The sequence below is a fragment of the Mobula hypostoma genome, chromosome 21, assembly GCF_963921235.1.
Source record: "Mobula hypostoma chromosome 21, sMobHyp1.1, whole genome shotgun sequence".
NCBI lineage: Eukaryota > Metazoa > Chordata > Chondrichthyes > Myliobatiformes > Myliobatidae > Mobula > Mobula hypostoma.
In genome coordinates this window covers 803,519-821,724 of record NC_086117.1, presented here as the reverse complement: position 1 = coordinate 821,724, position 18,206 = coordinate 803,519, and the positions used below count along the sequence as shown (strand labels likewise).

General features: G+C 41.0%; 1 protein-coding gene across 2 annotated transcripts in view; it reads right to left on the bottom strand.

Moving 5' to 3' along the window:
* Positions 1-18,206, bottom strand: part of LOC134359724 (syntaxin-binding protein 1) — a 168,120-nt gene that overhangs the window by 8,604 nt on the left and 141,310 nt on the right. For both annotated transcript variants that reach the window (XM_063073244.1, XM_063073245.1), the window contains exon 17: positions 12,296-12,381. In XM_063073244.1, coding sequence (XP_062929314.1) covers positions 12,296-12,381 — 86 coding nt within the window. The remainder of the gene's footprint in view (positions 1-12,295; positions 12,382-18,206) is intronic.

Sequence of the window (18,206 nt, the reverse complement as noted above, 5' to 3'; positions counted from 1 at the left end):
GCTCAGATTTTCTTTTGTTTGTCTGTTCCAGATCTGATTAAGAGATTCAGATTTGAAACACTGAACCTGTCTCTCTATCCACATATGTTGCCTGACCAGATGAGTTTTCAGAATCTTCTATTTAATTGGACATTAACTGCGCTGTATATTGATCCACTGTGCATCAACCACTGTACAATAGAACTCTTTGCAAAGACTTCAGCATATATTAGACTCTCCTGTGCATCGTACATTAACTCTACTGTACATTAACTCTACAAATCAACTGTACACTGACCCGATGTTTTTACTGTCTAATAACTCTAAAGATCTACCCGGATTGTACACTAACCCCAAACTATACTGTACATTAACTCTACAGATCTACACTGACCCTACATTTTTACTCTAAACATATACCCAGACGATACACTAACCCCACAATGTACTGTACGCTAACTCTATAAATCTACACTGACTGTACACTGACCCCAACACTATATTGTACTTCAGCTCTGCAGATCTGCGCCAACTGGACACTGACCTCATGCTGTACAGTACTTTAACTCTGCAGTTCAATGCCAACTGTACACTAACCCCACACTGTATTCTACATTAACTCTGCAGTTCAACGACTGTACACTAACCTCACACTGTATTCTACATTAACTCTGCAGTTCAATGATGACTGTACACTAACCCCACACTGTATTGTACATTAACTCTGCACACCTACGATGACTGTACACTAACCCCACACTGTATTGTACATTAACTCTGCACACCTACGATGACTGTACACTAACCCCACACTGTATTGTACATTAACTCTGCAGTTCAATGATGACTGTACACTAACCCCACACTGTATTGTACATTAACTCTGCAGTTCAATGCCAACTGTACACTAACCCCACACTGTATTCTACATTAACTCTGCAGTTCAACGACTGTACACTAACCCCACACTGTATTCTACATTAACTCTGCAGTTCAATGATGACTGTACACTAACCCCACACTGTATTGTACATTAACTCTGCACACCTACGATGACTGTACACTAACCCCACACTGTATTGTACATTAACTCTGCAGTTCAACAACGACTGTACACTAACCCCACACTGTATTGTACATTAACTCTGCACATCTATGACGACTGTACACTAACCCCACACTGTATTGTACATTAACTCTGCAGTTCAACGACTGTACACTAACCCCACACTGTATTGTACATTAACTCTGCACATCTACTATGACTGTACACTAACCCCACACTGTATTGTATCTCAACTCTGCACATCTACTACGACTGTACACTAACCCCACACTGTATTGTACCTCAACTCTGCACATATACGACGACTGTACACTAACCCCACACTGTATTGTACATTAACTCTGCACATCTATGACAACTGTACACTAACCCCACACTGTATTGTACATTAACTCTGCAGTTCAATGACGACTGTACACTGACCCCACACTGTATTGTACATTAATTCTGCAGTTCAACGACGACTGTACACTAACCCCACACTGTATTGTACATTAACTCTGCACATCTACTATGAATGTACACTAACCCCACACTGTATTGTACATTAACTCTGCACATCTACGACGACTGTACACTAACCCCACACTGTATTGTACATTAACTCTGCAGTTCAATGACGACTGTACACTAACCCCACACTGTATTGTACATTAACTCTGCACATCTACTACAACTGTACACTAACTCCACACTGTATTGTACCTTAACTCTGCACATCTACGACGACTGTACACTAACCCCACACTGTATTGTACATTAACTCTGCAGTTCAATGACTGTACACTAACCCCACACTGTATTGTACATTAACTCTGCACATCTACTACAACTGTACACTAACTCCACACTGTATTGTACCTTAACTCTGCACATCTACGACGACTGTACACTAACCCCACACTGTATTGTACATTAACTCTGCAGTTCAATGACGACTGTACACTAACCCCACACTGTATTGTACATTAACTCTGCACATCTACGACTGTACACTAACCCCACACTGTATTGTACATTAACTCTGCACATCTACGATGACTGTACACTAACCCCACACTGTATTGTACATTAACTCTGCAGTTCAATGACTGTACACTAACCCCACACTGTATTGTACATTAACTCTGCACATCTACGACTGTACACTAACCCCACACTGTATTGTACATTAACTCTGCACATCTACGATGACTGTACACTAACCCCACACTGTATTGTACACTAACTCTGCAGTTCAATGACGACTGTACACTAACCCCACACTGTATTGTACATTAACTCTGCACGTCTACTACGACTGTACACTAACCCCACACTGTATTGTACATTAAATCTGCACATCTACTACGACTGTACACTAACTCCACACTGTATTGTACCTTAACTCTGCACATCTACGACGACTGTAAACTAACCCCACACTGTATTGTACATTAACTCTGCAGTTCAACGACGACTGTACACTAACCCCACACTGTATTGTACATTAACTCTGCACATCTACTACGACTGTACACTAACCCCACACTGTATTGTACATTAACTCTGCACATCTACTACGACTGTACACTAACCCCACACTGTATTGTACATTAACTCTGCACATCTACGATGACTGTACACTAACCTCACACTGTATTGTACATTAACTCTGCAGTTCAATGACGAATGTACACTAACCCCACACTATGTTGTAAATTAACTCTGCACGTCTACTACGACTGTACACTAACCCCACATTGTATTGTACATTAACTCTGCACATCTACAACTGTACACTAACCACACACTGTATTGTACATTAATTCTGCAGTTCGACGACTGTACACTAATCCCACACTGTATTGTACATTAACTCTGCAATTCAATGATGACTGTACACTAACCCCACACTGTATTGTACATTAACTCTGCAGTTCGACGACTGTACACTAACCCCACACTGTATTGTACATTAACTCTGCACATCTACTACGACTGTACACTAACCCCACACTGTATTGTACATTAACTCTGCACATCTATGACGACTGTACACTAACCCCACACTGTATTGTACATTAACTCTGCACATCTACTACGACTGTACACTAACCCCACACTGTATTGTACATTAACTCTGCAGTTCAATGCCGACTGTACACTAACCCCACACTGTATTGTACATTAACTCTGCACATCTACGACTGTACACTAACCCCACACTGTATTGTACATTAACACTGCAGATCTATGATGATTGTACACTAACCCCACACTGTATTGTACATTAACTCTGCACATCTACGATGACTGTACACTAACCCCACACTGTATTGTACATTAACTCTGCACATCTGACCAGCCTCTTAAAGCGAAAACCAACTCAATGTCATTGGCTGTGAATTACGTACATTTCTCCCAATTACAATACGCTGCACAGCCCACCCCCCAGAATTCACTAAAACTGACATCTGAACCAGTCTGGAGCTCGGAACAGCCGCCCAGCTCGGGTCCTGTGTTCCATAGGTGGAGGAACAGTAGGTGTCTCTACCTTATCCAGAGATGCGTTGACACACTTATGGTCATGTTGTGATGTCAAGGACATTGCAGCAGAATACTCCCAATCTTGCTGGGCCGGTTTAAGATGATCTACCAAAATATGTTCATGTTAACCACTCTTATCTATGATAAAAGCCTTTTCTCTCTGTTCCAAAACACGATTATGGGCTATCATAAGGGGGCCTAAGGGGATATTGGTGTGTATCATGGCGAACAAAAACAAACAAGGTTCGGTTACCTGTTAGGGTCATCTACTGTATCCAGTGTGGCCTCCTGCATACCGGTGAGACCCTATGCAGATTGGCGGACTGCTTTGCTGAGCACCTATGCTCTATCTGCCAGAAAAAGCAGGATCTCCCAGTGGCCACCTATTTTGATTCCACCTCCCGTTCCCATTCTGACATGTCAGTTCATGGCCTCCTCCACTGTCACGATGAGGCCACACCCAGGTTGGAGGAGCAACACCTTATATCCTGTCTGGGTAGCCTCCAGACTGATGGCATGAATATCGATTTCCTGAAATTCCGGTAATGCCCCCCCCCCCCCACCTTCAGTATTCCCCATTCCCCTTTTCCTCTCTCACCTAATCTCCTCACCTGCCTGTCACCTCCCTTTGGTGCTCCTCTCACTTTTCTTTCTTTCATGGCCTTCTGTCCGCTCATCAGATTCCCCCTTATCCAGCCTTGTATCTCTTTCACAGTTCAACCTCCCAGCTCTTTACTTCATCCCTCCCCTCTCTGGTTTCACCTATCACCTTGTGGTTCTTCCTCCCCTCCCTCCACTTTCTTACTCTGACTCCTCATATTCTTTTTCCAGTCCTGATGAAGGGTCTTGGCCCAAAACATCAACTAAACTCTTTTCTATAGATACAAAATGCTGCAGTAATTCAACAGGCCAGACAGCATCTATGGAAAAAATACAGTCGACGTTACAGTCAAGACTTCTGCCGACGAGTTTCAGCCTGAAACGCCGACTGTTCTTTTTTCCATAAATGCTGCCTGGCCTGCTGAGTTCCTACAGCATTTTGTATGTGTTGTATGTATGATTTCCAGCATCTGCAGATTTTCTCTTGTTTGGGAATGCCATGGAGACCAGTTTACTGGCATTGGGCATGAGTCCGTGGTGCAGAATGGAAAGAGGGAGAAAAGGGGAGAAGCACTGACAGGGGACTCAGTAGTCAGAGGCACAGACAGGAGATTCTGTGGATGTGAATGAGACACCTGGATGGGATGTGGCCTCCCAGGTGCCACCCTCAGGGACGTTGTAGATTGTATCCAGAGCACTTTGGAGGGGAGGGGGAGAACAGCCAGATGTCTTGGTGCATATTGATACCAATGATATAGGAAGGAAAAGCAAAGAGGTCCTGAAGAGAGAACTTAGAGAGCTAAGCAAATAGTTGCAAAGCAGGACTGGATTGGTGCCTGTGCCATGCACCAGTGAGGGTAGAAATAGGATGATTTGGCAGATAATTGCGTGGCTGAGAAGCCGGTGCAGGGGATAGAGCTTCAGGTTCTTGGAACATTGGGATTTCTTCTGGGAGATGTATGACCTGTTCAAAAGGTATGGGTTGCACATGAACCTGAAGGAGGCCAATATTCTTGTGAGCAGGTTAGTTAACACTGTTGGGGAAGGTTTAAACTAATTTGGTAGGGGGATGGGAACCGGAGTGAAGGGACTCAGGATAGGACAGATGGTAAAAGAGCCAAGATAGTCTGCAGTCAGACTATTAGGAAGGGCAGGCAGATGATAGGAAAAAACTGCAGCCAGCAGGGTGAGTATCAGTGCACTAGGGATTCAGAATCAATAAGGGTAGCAAATACAGTACTCAAAGTGTTATATCTTAATGCACGGAGTATAAGAAATAAGGTGGATGATCTTGTTGCACTTTTACAGATCGTCAGGTATGATGTTGTGGCCATCACTGAATCGTGGCTGAAGGATGGTTGTAGTTGGGAGCTAAATGTCTAAAGTTACACATTGTATTGGAGGGATAGGAAGGTAGGCAGATGGTTGGTGTGGCTCTGCAGGTAAAGGATGACATCAAATCATTAGAAAGATGTGACATAGGATCAGAAGATGTTGAATCCTTGTGGGTTGAGTTAAGAAACTGCAAGGGTAAAAGGACCCTGATGGCAATTATATACAAGTATCCCAACAGTAGCCGGGATATAGACTAAAGATTACAACAGGAAATAGAAAAGGCGTGTCAAAAGGGCAATGTTATGATAGTCATAGGAGATTTTCACATGCAGGTAGATTGGGAAAATGAGTTGCTAATGGATCTCAAGAGAGTGAATTTGCTGCATGCCTACGAGACGGCTTTTTAGAGCAGCTTGTCGTTGAGCCTACTAGGAGATCAGCTATGTTGGATTGGGTGTTGTGTAATGAATTGGGGTCTATGAGGGAGCTTAAGGTAAAGGAACTTTCAGTACACAGTGATCATAAAGTGAGTTCAACTTGAAATTTGATAGGGAGAAAGTAAAGACTGATGTAGCAGTATTTTAGTGGAGAAAAGGAAATTACAGTGGTACGAGAGAGGAGTTAGCCAAAATAAATTGGAAGGAGATGGCAGCAGAGCAGAAATAGCTTGAGTTTCTGGGAAAAGTGAGGAAGGTGCTGGATAGATGTTGCAGCTATTTAGGACTCTGGTCAGACCCCACTTGGAGTACTGTGCTCAATTCTGGTCGCCTCGCTACGGGAAGGATGTGGAAACCATAGAAAAGGTGCAGAGGAGATGTACAAGGATGTTGCCTGAATTGGGGAGCATGCCTTATAAAGACAGGTTGCGTGAACTTGGCCTTTTCTCCTTGGAGCGACGGAGGATGAGAGGTGACACGATAGAGGTGTATAAGATGATGAGCGGCATTGATCGTGTGGATAGTCAGAGGCTTTTTCCTAGGGCTGAAATGGCTGTCACAAGAGGGCACAGGTTTAAGGTGCTTGGGAGTAGCTACAGAAACGTCAGGGGTAAGTTTTTTTTAACGCAGAGAGTGGTGAGTGCGTGGAATGGGCTGCCATTCGGCACAACTCTGTGGGCCGAAGGGCCTGTATTGTGCTGTAGGTTTTCTATGTATTTCAAAAACAAAGACATACTCAAATGGCAAAATAGTACAACCATGGCTGATAAGGGAAGTCAAAGTTAATATAAAAGTAAAAGAGAGGCATACAACAAAACAAAAATTAAAGGGAAGATATAGGATTGGGAAGCTTTTAAAAACCTACAGAAAGCAACTAAAAGAATCATTAGGAGGGAAAAGATGAAATATGAAAGCAAGCTAGCAAACAATACAAAGATCGATAGTAAAAGCATTTTCAAGTATATATAAAAAAAGAGATGAGAGTGGATATAGGACCGCTAGAAAATGAGGCCAGTGAAATAATAATGGGGGACAAGGAGATGGCAGATGAACTAAAGGAGCATTTTGCATCAGTTTTCACTGTAGAAGACATTAGCAGTGTGCCAGATGTTGAAGGGTGTGAGGGAAGAGAAGTGAGTGCAGTTACTACTACAAAGGAGAAGGTACTCAAAAAGCAGAAAGACCTAAAGGTTCATAAATCACATGGACCAGATGAACTACACCCTTGGGTTCTAAAAGATGTCGCGGCAAAGATTGTGGAGGCATTGGTAATGATCTTTCAAGAATAATTGGACTTTGCAATGGTTCCAGAGGACTGGAAAATTACAAATGTCACTCAATTTGTTAAGAAAGGAGGGAGGAAGCAGAAAGGAAATTATAGACCAGTTAGCCTGACCTCAGCGGTAGGAAAGATGTTGGAGTCAATTGTTAAGGATGAGGTTATGGAGTACGTGGTGACACAGGACAAGATAGGACAAAGACAGCATGGTTTCATAAGGGAAAATCTTGCCCGATGAACTTGTTGGAATTCTTTGAGGAGATTACAAGTACGATAGATAAAGGAATGCGGTGGATGTTTTATATTTGGATTTTCAGAAGGCCTTTGACAAGATGCCACTCATGAGGGTGCTTACCAAGGTAAGAGCTCATGGTATTACAGGAAAGCTACTGGCAATGTTTAGAGCACTGGGTGATTGGTAGGAGGCAGCAAGTGAAATAAAAGGATCCTTTACTGGTTGGCTGCCAGTGACTAGTGGTGTTCCACAGCGGTCAGTATTTGGGATCGCTTCTTTTTATACTGTATATAAATGATTTAGATGACGAAATAGATGGCTTTGTTGCTAAGTTTGCAGATGATACAAAGATTGGTGCAGGGCAGGTAGTGTTGAGGAAACAGGTAGGCTGCAGAAGGACTTAGGCAGATTAGTAGAATGGGCAAGAAAGTGGTAAATTACGTATATACAATGTTAGAAAATTCATGTTAATGGACTTTGGTAGAAGAAATAAATCTGAAGGCTATTTTCTGAACGGGGAGAAAATCCAAAAATCTGAGATGCAAAAAGGACTTGAGAGTCCTAGTGCAGTTTACCCTGAAGATTAACTTGCAGGTGGAGTCAGTGGTGAGGAAGGCAAATGCAATGTTACCATTCATTTCAAGAGGTCCAGAATATGAGCATGGATGTGATTCTGACATTTTGCAAGGCACTGGTGAGGCCTCCCCTTGAATATTGTGAACAGTTTTGGGCTCCTTATCTAAGAAAAGGTGTGTTGGTCTTACAGAGCGTTCAGAGGAGGTTCACCAGGATGATCCTGGGAATGAAAGGTGTTGTGTATGTGGCCGTTTACACAACAATACCATTAATAAAAACGCTAGAGACTGGAGCTAAGTTAACAGGGGCTTTTACTCACGGAACCCGAAATGAACACATATATACAGATCAATACGCGCCTAATAGCGTATGCTCAATAACGTGTAAAAGGGTTATTATATGAGGAACATTTGATGGTTCTGGGCCTGTTCTCACTGGAATTTAGAAGGATGGGAGGGGACCTCATTGAAACCTTTCGAATATTGAAAGGGGTACAGAGAGTAGATGTGGAAAGGATGTTTCCCAAGCAGCAGAAGTCTAGGACAAGAGGACAAGCCTCAGTATAGAGGAGTGTCCATTTAAAACAGAGATGTGGATGGAAAAATTTCTTTAGCCAGAGGGTGGTGAACTTTTGGAATCTGTTACCATGCAACTTTGGAGGCTGGGTGATTGGATGTATTTAAGGCAGATATTGATAGATTCTTGATTGGGTATGGCATCAAAGGTTATGGGGAGAAGACCAGGGAGTGGAAAAAAGAATCAACCATGATTGAATGGTGGAGCAGACTCAATGGGCCAAATAGCCCAATTCTTCTATGTCTTATGGCCTCCACAGCTGTCTGTGGCAACAAATTCCACAGATTCACCACTCTCTGTATAAACAAATTCCCCCTCAACTCCATTCTAAAAGGACACTCCTCTACTGAGGTTTTGCCTTCTGGTCTTAAACTCTCCCACCATAGGAAATCTCCTCTCCACATCCACTCTATCAAGGCCTTTCACCATTCAATAGGTTTCAATTAGGTCGCCCCTCATTCTTCTGAACCCCAGTGAATACAAGCCCAGTGAATACAATGTAGGGAAGAGCCAACAAGCGCTCTTTGTACAAGCTGTTCAACTCCAAAATCATTTTCATGAACCTCCTTTGAACTCTCTCCAGTTTCAGCACATCCTTTCTAATATAAGGGGCCCAACGCAGCTCACAATACTCTAACTGAGTCCTCACCAGTGCTTTATAAAGTCTCAATGTTACATCCTGGCTTTTATATTCTAGTCCTCTTGAAATGAACTCCAACAGCACACTCGCCTCCCTCACCACAGACTCAACCTGCAAATTAACCTTCTGCACAAGGATTCTCAAGTCTTTTTGCACCTCAGATTTTTATATTTTCTCTCCAGTTAGAAAATAGTCAACCCTTTCATTTCTCCTATGAAAGAGCATGACCATACACTTCCCTACATTGTATTCCATCTACCACTCTTTGCCCATTCTCCTAATCTATCCAAGTCCTTCTGTAACCTTTCTGCTTATTCAGAACTAATTGCCTCTCCACCTATCTTCGTATTGTTTTTAAATTTATCTTTCCATCCTTGTCCTTCCTTCTAACAGGAGCATATCTTTCCTGTACTCTGTGCAATTGACCTTTAATCACCCTCCACGTGTCTGATATGGATTTGCCAGAGAAAGAGTGTTGCCAATTGATGCTTCTTAGTTCCTGCCCAATGCCCATGTAACATGCCCTACTCCAATTCAAAACTCTTCCACAAGGACCATACCTTTTGTTAACTATAGCTATGCTGAAAGATAAGGAGTTGTGGTCACTGCTCAATAACAGTTCATCCACTGAAAGGTCAGTCATCTGGCCAGGCTGACTACCCAATAACGGTTTAGTACGGCCCCTCCTCTCGTTGGAGTGTCCACATATTGATTAAAGACACCTTCCTGGATAAGCTTAAAAAACTCAGCTCCATCTAAACCCCTTACACTAAGAAAGTCACATTTTATATTAGGGAGTTGAAATCCACCATGACAATAACCCTATTATTTTTACACATTTCCTTAAACTGATTACATATCTGTTCCTCAATGTCCTGATAACTATTGGAGGGTCTGTAGTACAATCCCATCAGTGTGATTGCTATCCCTGAGTTCCACCCAAAATGGCTCAGTGTCTCACCCTGCCATTATAGAAACATAGAAAACCTACAACACAATATAGGCCCTTCGGCCCACAAAGCTGTGCCGAACATGTCCTTACCTTAGAACTACCTAGGGTTACCCATAGCCCTCTATTTTTCAAGCTCCATGTACCTGTCCAGAAGTCTCTTAAAAGACCCTATTGTTTCCGCCTTCACCAGCAGCCCATTCCATGCACTCGCCACTCTCTGCATAAAAAACATACCCCTGATATCTCCTCTGTACCTACTTCCAAGCACCTTAAAACTATGCCCTCTCGTGCTAGCCATTTCAGCCCTGGGAAAAAGTCTCTGACTATCCACACGATCAATGCCTCTCATCATCTTACACACCTCTATCAGGACACCTCTCATCCTCCGTCGCTCCAAGAAGAAAAGGCCGAGTTCACTCAACCTATTCTCATAAGGCATGCTCCCCAATCCAGGCAACATCCTTGTAAATCTCTGCACCCTTTCTATGGTTTCCATGTCCTTCCTGTAGTGAGGCGACCAGAACTGAGCACAGTCCTCCAAGTGAGGTCTGACCAGGGTCCTATATAGCTGCAACATTACCTCTCGACTCTTAAACTCAATGCCACGATTGATGAAGGCCAATGCACCATACGCCTTCTTAACCACAGAGTCAACCTGCGTAGCAGCTTTGAGTGTCCTATGGACTCAGACCCCAAGATCCCTCTGATCCCCCACACTGCCAAGAGTCTTGCAATTAATGCTATATTCTGCCATCATATTTGACCTACCAAAATGAACCACCTCACACTTATCTGGGTTGAACTCCATCTGCTACTTCTCAGCCCAGTTTTGCATTCTATCAAAGTCTCCTGAGTCCAGCTGTGATATTGTCTCTGATTAGCAGTGCAACTTCCCCCTCCCCTTCTTTTGTTTTCTCCTCTGTCCTTATTAAAACTTCAAAAGCTCGGTACATTAATCACCCATTCCTACCCATCTATCAACCAAGTTTCAGAAATAGCTACATCGTAGTTCCGTGTACTGGTCCATTCTCCATGTTCATCACCCTTACCCATAATACTCCTAGCATTAAAATATACACACTTCAAACTATCCAACTTGTTATTTCGATTTTGCCTTTCAGTATTTTCCTTGGCATCTACCTTCCGGTCCAATCCTTCCCTCACTGACCTGGGAATCTGGTTCCCAGTCCCCTGCCAAACTAATTCGAACTGTGCATATCTGCACCGACTGACTGTGCACTGACCCAACGCTGCACTGTACATTAACCATGCAGATCTTCGCCAACTGTGCTCCAACCCTACATTGTCCTGTACATTAATTCTGGTTACCAATGCCAACTGTGCACTGATCCTATACTGTCCTGTACATTAACTCTGCAGGTGTATGCTGATTGTGCATTGACCCTACGCTGTGCTGTACTGTACACTAACTCCGCAGTTCAATGCCAACTGTGCATTGACTCCTCACTGTCCTGGATATTAACACTACTGATCTATGCTGACTCACACTATCCTGTACATTAACTCCACAGATTTACGTTGACTGTGCTATGATTCCACTGTCCTATACATTAACTCTACAAATCTACGCCGACTGTGCACTGACCCAACACTGTCCTATACGTTAACTCTGCAGATCTGCACCGACTATGCACTGACCCCACGGTGCTGGGATTGTTTATCCTTGGTTCTCTAAACTGCTGTGGGAAGTGTGAATGATGCTAGAATTACCATAAGTCCCAGCTTCAAGCAGCACAGGACTCTGCGAAGACAAGCTGTGGCCTGTGCTTTACAGTGCACTAGGAGTTTTTTTTTCTCTCAGCACATTTGAAGTTAGTTTGTTGCAAACCCTTGGAATGGAATATCTATATATTGGCCAGCAAAAGTTCTTAAATAATCATTAAACGCAACCTGTTACCATGAGCAACTACTTCCCAGCAAATCAGTTTAAGCCATTAAACCACCTTTAGTCTCTGCAGACCTTCAGAATCAGCAGAACCACAGATTGGGTAAATAGTTATTAAAACACTGATATTTACTCATCAACAAGGAATTGAACAAGCACCACTCAGGTGTGTGTGGAAACTTTACCTGACAGCAGTGGCACTGAATGAGGCAGTGGAACGGGCGGAGATATACGGGTAGTGTTTAGTGTCCAACTTGTCATCGATGGCATCCTGCAGGACAAACAGTTTAGGGGAAATGAATTGGAGAACAGAAGTCGAACAACTTTCTACTGCAGACCAGAACAATATAAGAATTATCATTATTTCTCACAGCAAGATCTGGTTTGGACTCTGTTCCTAATTACAGCTTCCATTGGACAACAAAGATTTTGCTTCCTGTATACTGTATACCTTATTGATTTTGGGCTGCCGATCATGAAAATCAACATTAAATTTCCCGATTACAAACCATTATTTGTAATCAAGTTTTAGAAAGGCTATGAAAGCATCATGCACACACCATTCTATGTATTGTGTTTACATGTATATAGGTTTGCAAACACGTGATTGTGCATGCTCTACACACAGAGCATATTATAATAGAGTAATTGTACTTTTAGGAGTGCTTGTGATTGCAAAATATCTCACAAATGTTGCAACATCCGCAATACTTCCTGTTACATTTGTGGCAAGTATACGCTTAAATCTCAAAGTCTGTGTGGCTAGGCGTAGCTCAGTTGTCATCTATAAATTTGCTGATGATACAAACATTGTTGGAAAACTCTCAGATGGTAATGAGAGGGCGTACAGGACCAAGATATACCAGCTAGCTGAGTGGTGTCACAACAACAATCTTCTATTCAACGTCAGTAAGACCAAAGAGCTGATTGTGGACTTCAGAATGAGTAAGATAAGGGAACACATTCCAACACTCATAGAGGGAATATGTCTGGTATGTGGGATGGGGTGGGGGGGGGGGGCTACTGCACAGGATCGAAGTAAACTGCAGAGAATGGTAAAATTGGTCAGTTTTATCATGGGTACTAATGTCTGTGGTATCCAAGACACCTTCAAGGAGTGTTGCCTCAGAAAGACAGCATCCATCATTAAGGATCCCCCAACACCCAGGACATGCCCTCTTCTCATTGTTACCATCAGAAAGGAGGTACAGAAGCCTGAAGACACACACTCACCAATTCAGGAACAGCTTCTTCACTTCTGTCATCTGATTTCTTATTGGACACTGAACCCATGAACACTACCTCACTTTTTTTTTGTTTTAGCACAATTTAGTTTAATTTAACTATTTAATATACAATTACTTACTGTAATTTGGTTTTTCTCCTATTTTTATCATGTATTGCAATGTATTGCTGCCACAAAGGCATAGAAGCAGATTTAGGCAATTGGCCCATTGAATTTGCTCTGCCAATCAATCATGGCTGATCCTTTTTACCCCTCCTCAGCCCCACTCCCCGGCCTTCTCCCCGTAACATTTGATACTGTGTTCAGTCAAGAACCCATCAAGCTCTGCCTTAAATACATCCAATGACCTGGCCTCCATGGCTACCTGTGATAATAAATTCCACAAATTCACTATTCTATGGCTAAAGAAGTTTCTCCACATCTCTGTTTTAAATGGACACCGCTCTATCCTGAGTCTCTGCCCTCTTGTCCTGGACTCCCCCAACATGGGAAACATCCTTTCCACAACTACTCTGTTTAGACCTTTCAACATTCCAAAGGTTTCAATGAGATCCCCCCTCATCCTTCTGAATTCCAGCGAGTACAGACCCAGAGTTATCAAACATTCCTCCTATGATGACCCTTTCATTCCTGGAATCATCCTCATAAACCTCCTCAGAACCCTGTTTAATGCTAGCATATCTTTTCTTTGATGAGGAGCCCAAAACTGCTCATAATACTCAAGGTGAGGCCTCACCAGTGCCTGAAAAAGCCACAGCATCATATCCCTGCTCTTGTATTCAAGACCTCTTCAAATGAATGCTAACATTGCATTTGCCTTCCTCACCACCAATTCTACCTGCAAGTTAACCTTTACTGTGTTTTGCACAAGGACTCCCATCCCTTTGCATCTCAAATTTTTAGAATTTCTCCCCATTTAGAAAATAGTCTGCAATTTATTTCTACTACCAAAGTGCATGACCATGCATTTTCCAACATTGTATTTCATTTGCCACTCTCTTGCCCATTCTCCTAATCTGTCTAAATCCTTCTGCAGCCCATCTGTTTCCTCATTGCTACCTGTCCCTCCACCAATCTTCGTACATCTGCAATCTTGGCAACAAAGCCATTGAGTTCATCATCTAAATCATTGATATACAGCATAAAAAGAACCTGTCCCAACACTGACCCCTGTGGAACACTACCAATCACTGGCAGCCAACCAGAAAAGGATCTTTTTATTCCCACTCGCTACCTACCAATCAGCCAATGCTCTAACCATGTTAGTAACTTACTTGTAATGCCATGGGCTCTTAACTTGGTAAACGGCATCATGTGTGGCACCTTATCAAAGGCTTTTTGAAAGTCCAAATATACAACACCCAGTGCATCCCCCTTATCTATCCTACGTGTAATCTCCTCAAAGAATTCCAACAAGTTCATCAGAGAAGATTTTCCTTAAGGAAACAATGTTGACTTTGTCCTATCTTGTCTTGTGTCACCAAGTACTCCATCACCTCGGCCTCAACAATTGATTCCAACATCTTCCCAACCACTGAGGTCAGACTAACTGGTCTATAATTTCCTTTCTGCTGCCCTCCTCCTTTCTTAAAGAGTGGAGTGACATTATTATGCATTATATTAAATAAAAGTTAATTTCTTGTTTCTCCAAATTCCTATGTAATACAAGTAGTCTGAAGTTATATTTGTGTTCAGCTTCAAGAGCTCTATCATAAACAAAAAAAAATACATTAAAAAAAATTGCTGTCCAGTATTCTTGGTGGAAAATTGTGCTCCAGAATAAGTAATACCCTGCTGCCCTGTATTTCCCGCAATCCCTATTCAAGCTCACAAAATAAAGAACTATTGCCCTCAGTGGAAGGGAGTGAAGGCATTGATCAGCTCTTCAACCCCACAGATAAACTGAGCCTGGCATTGTGTTTGAATCTGTTGGTGTTGAAAAATAGAGCTTTAAAATAAACATTTCAGATTAAGTTCCAGAGTATGAAGCCTGCTGAGTGCATAGAGATGTGGGAAACCCCTTGCTTAATGTTGTGTGAGTTACCCAAGTCTGGTTTTAATACATCAGCAACTTCTTATTATTTCAACTGATTCTGCAAACATTGCTGACAATATAACATATGAACCTCACTGCTTGTGGTTTCATGCTTAAACACATTCCTGACAGATATTTTGTGCTACAAAGAGTCTTTCCATCAACAATAGGTTTTCTTTTCAATATTTTTACTAGTTTCAACATAGAAGAATACAGAGTACAAGGAAGTGTATATAAAAGGTCAAAAAAAGATTTTTAAAAACTCCCAATTACATTATATCTATTCATAATAACAATCTCATTATCCCGTATTCATGTAAGCTAGTCAATAGTTATATTGAAATATACTAATTTATTACAAAAAAAGAGTCTAACCCCTACCAAGACCAAAGCTGTTTATTAAGGAGAAAAAAGGTAAAATACTTTCTCGTATGGTAAAAAATTAATAATAGCCAACATCTGAATTTAAACAACGAATTGAGGGTTTTGAAAGTTTTGAAAATAATTCAGAAAGGGTCCCCCACAATGTTTGAAAGTCTTGACGAGATTCAGAAATTGAACAACAAATTTTCTCTACATCTAAACATGACATAATGTCGCATAACCATTGACCATGAGTAGGAGGAAAAACATTTAAACAAAAGCGCCCTCCTAGCTATAAGAGAGCTAAAGGCCAAAATATGTAAATCTGATGTCTTCAGCTTGATATCTTGTCCTGCAACAATATCAATTAGGGCCGTCAAAGGATCAGGCTTAAAATTGACTTTGACAAGTAAAGAAAAAGTTTCAAAAACTTCCTTCCAATATTTTTCAAGACACGGACAAATCCAATGAAGCTTGTCCACTATTACATCTGTCACAGTAGGGGGATATATCCGAATAAAAACGAGATAGCTTATCTTTAGTCATATGGACTCTATGTACCACCTTAAATTGTATGAGGGAATGGTGAGCACATAGCGATGAAGTATTAACCAGTTTAAAAATTTCATTTTAAGTTTCCTCAGATATTGTTGTCTATAAATCTTGTTCCCAGAGATTCTTAATTTTGTCTAAAGGAACATCTCTTTGTCTCCAGTAACATACCATAAATATTAGATATTGAATCATTATGAAAAGGTATCAAATTAAAAATTACATCTAGTAAGTTCTTATCTGAGCTTATAGGAAATGTGCATAATTGAGATCTTAGAAAAATTTACAGATATCTAAAAAACTGAGTTTTGGGTAAGCTATATTTAGCTGACAAATGTTCAAATGAGAAAAGATTTCCTCCAACAAACAGATCCCAAAAACATTTAATATCCAACCTGTCCCATTCATTAAAAACTAAATCAGTCATGGAGGGTTTAAAAAAAAATTAGAATAAATAGGACTAGAAAGGGAAAATCTCAATAAACCAAATTGTTTTCTAAATTGTATTCAGATCCTCAGAGTATGTTTAACTATTAAATTATCAGTTAGCTTACTTACAAATAAAGGAAGTGAGGATCCAAGAAAAGAGATAATAGAAAATTTATTAACAGAGTTAGCTTCTAAAGAAACCCATACTGGACAGTCTACATGATTAATATAATATAGCCAAAACATAAGATATTGTATATTAACTGCCCATTAATAAAACCTAAAATTAGGTAAGGCTAAACCTCCAGACTTTTTAGGTTTTTGAAGATGAACTTCATTTAAACAAGGACGTTTATTTTTCCATATATAGGAGGATAAAATAGATTCAAGAAAGTCAAAAAAGGATTTAGGAATAAAAACAGGTAAAGCCTGAAAGGATATATAAATTTAGGTAGAACATTCATTTTAATAGAATTAATTTGTCCAATCAACGATATTGAAAGAGGTGACCAATTTACTGATAGTAACATACACAAAAGTTGCTGGTGAACGCAGCAGGCCAGGCAGCATCTCTAGGAAGCGGTACAGTCGACGTTTCGGGCCTAGACCCTTCATCAGGACTTGAAATTCCAGCATCTGCAGATTTCCTCGTGTTTACCAATTTAATGATATCTTTTTTACATGGTTCAATAAAGTAAGAAAGTTTTCTTTAAACAGGTGTTTGTAATTCTTAGTGACTGTTACACCAAATAAGTAAATTGATTCCTTACAATTTTAAAAGGGAGTTTAGTATTAATTGATACCAAATTATTTAAAGAAAATAATTCACTCTTATGTACAAACGTTTGTAGGCAAACACGAAGAAATCTGCAGAAGCTGAAATTTCAAGCAACACACATAAAAGTTGCTGGTGAACGCAGCAGGCCAGGCAGCATCTCTAGGAAGAGGTACCTCTTCCTAGAGATGCTGCCTGGCCTGCTGCGTTCACCAGCAACTTTTATGTGTGTCACTCTTATGTAGGTTCAATTTATATCCTGAAAACCGGCTAAAACGTGAGAATAAAGAAAGTATGCAAGGTAACGAGGTCTCAACATTAGAGATGAAATGCAATCTATCATCAGCGTAAAGTGAGATTTTGTGGGTGATACCTCTCCTTAAAATACCACAGATATCATTAGATTCTCGAAAAGCAATGGCAAGGGGTTCTAAAGCTAGATTAAAAAGCAAAGGACAGCCTTGTCTAGTTCCACGGTTTGGAAATTTGAAAATTAGTAAGAACCTGAGCAGAAGGAGATAAATAAAATAATTTAATCCACTGAATAAAATCTGGTCCAAAATTAACTTTTTCTAAGGTTTTAAATCAACAATTCCATTCAACCTGATCAAAGGCCTTCTCAGCATCTAAGGATGTCACACATTCCAATATTTTATGAGAAGAAGAGTAAATAACATTTAATACATGGTGTATATT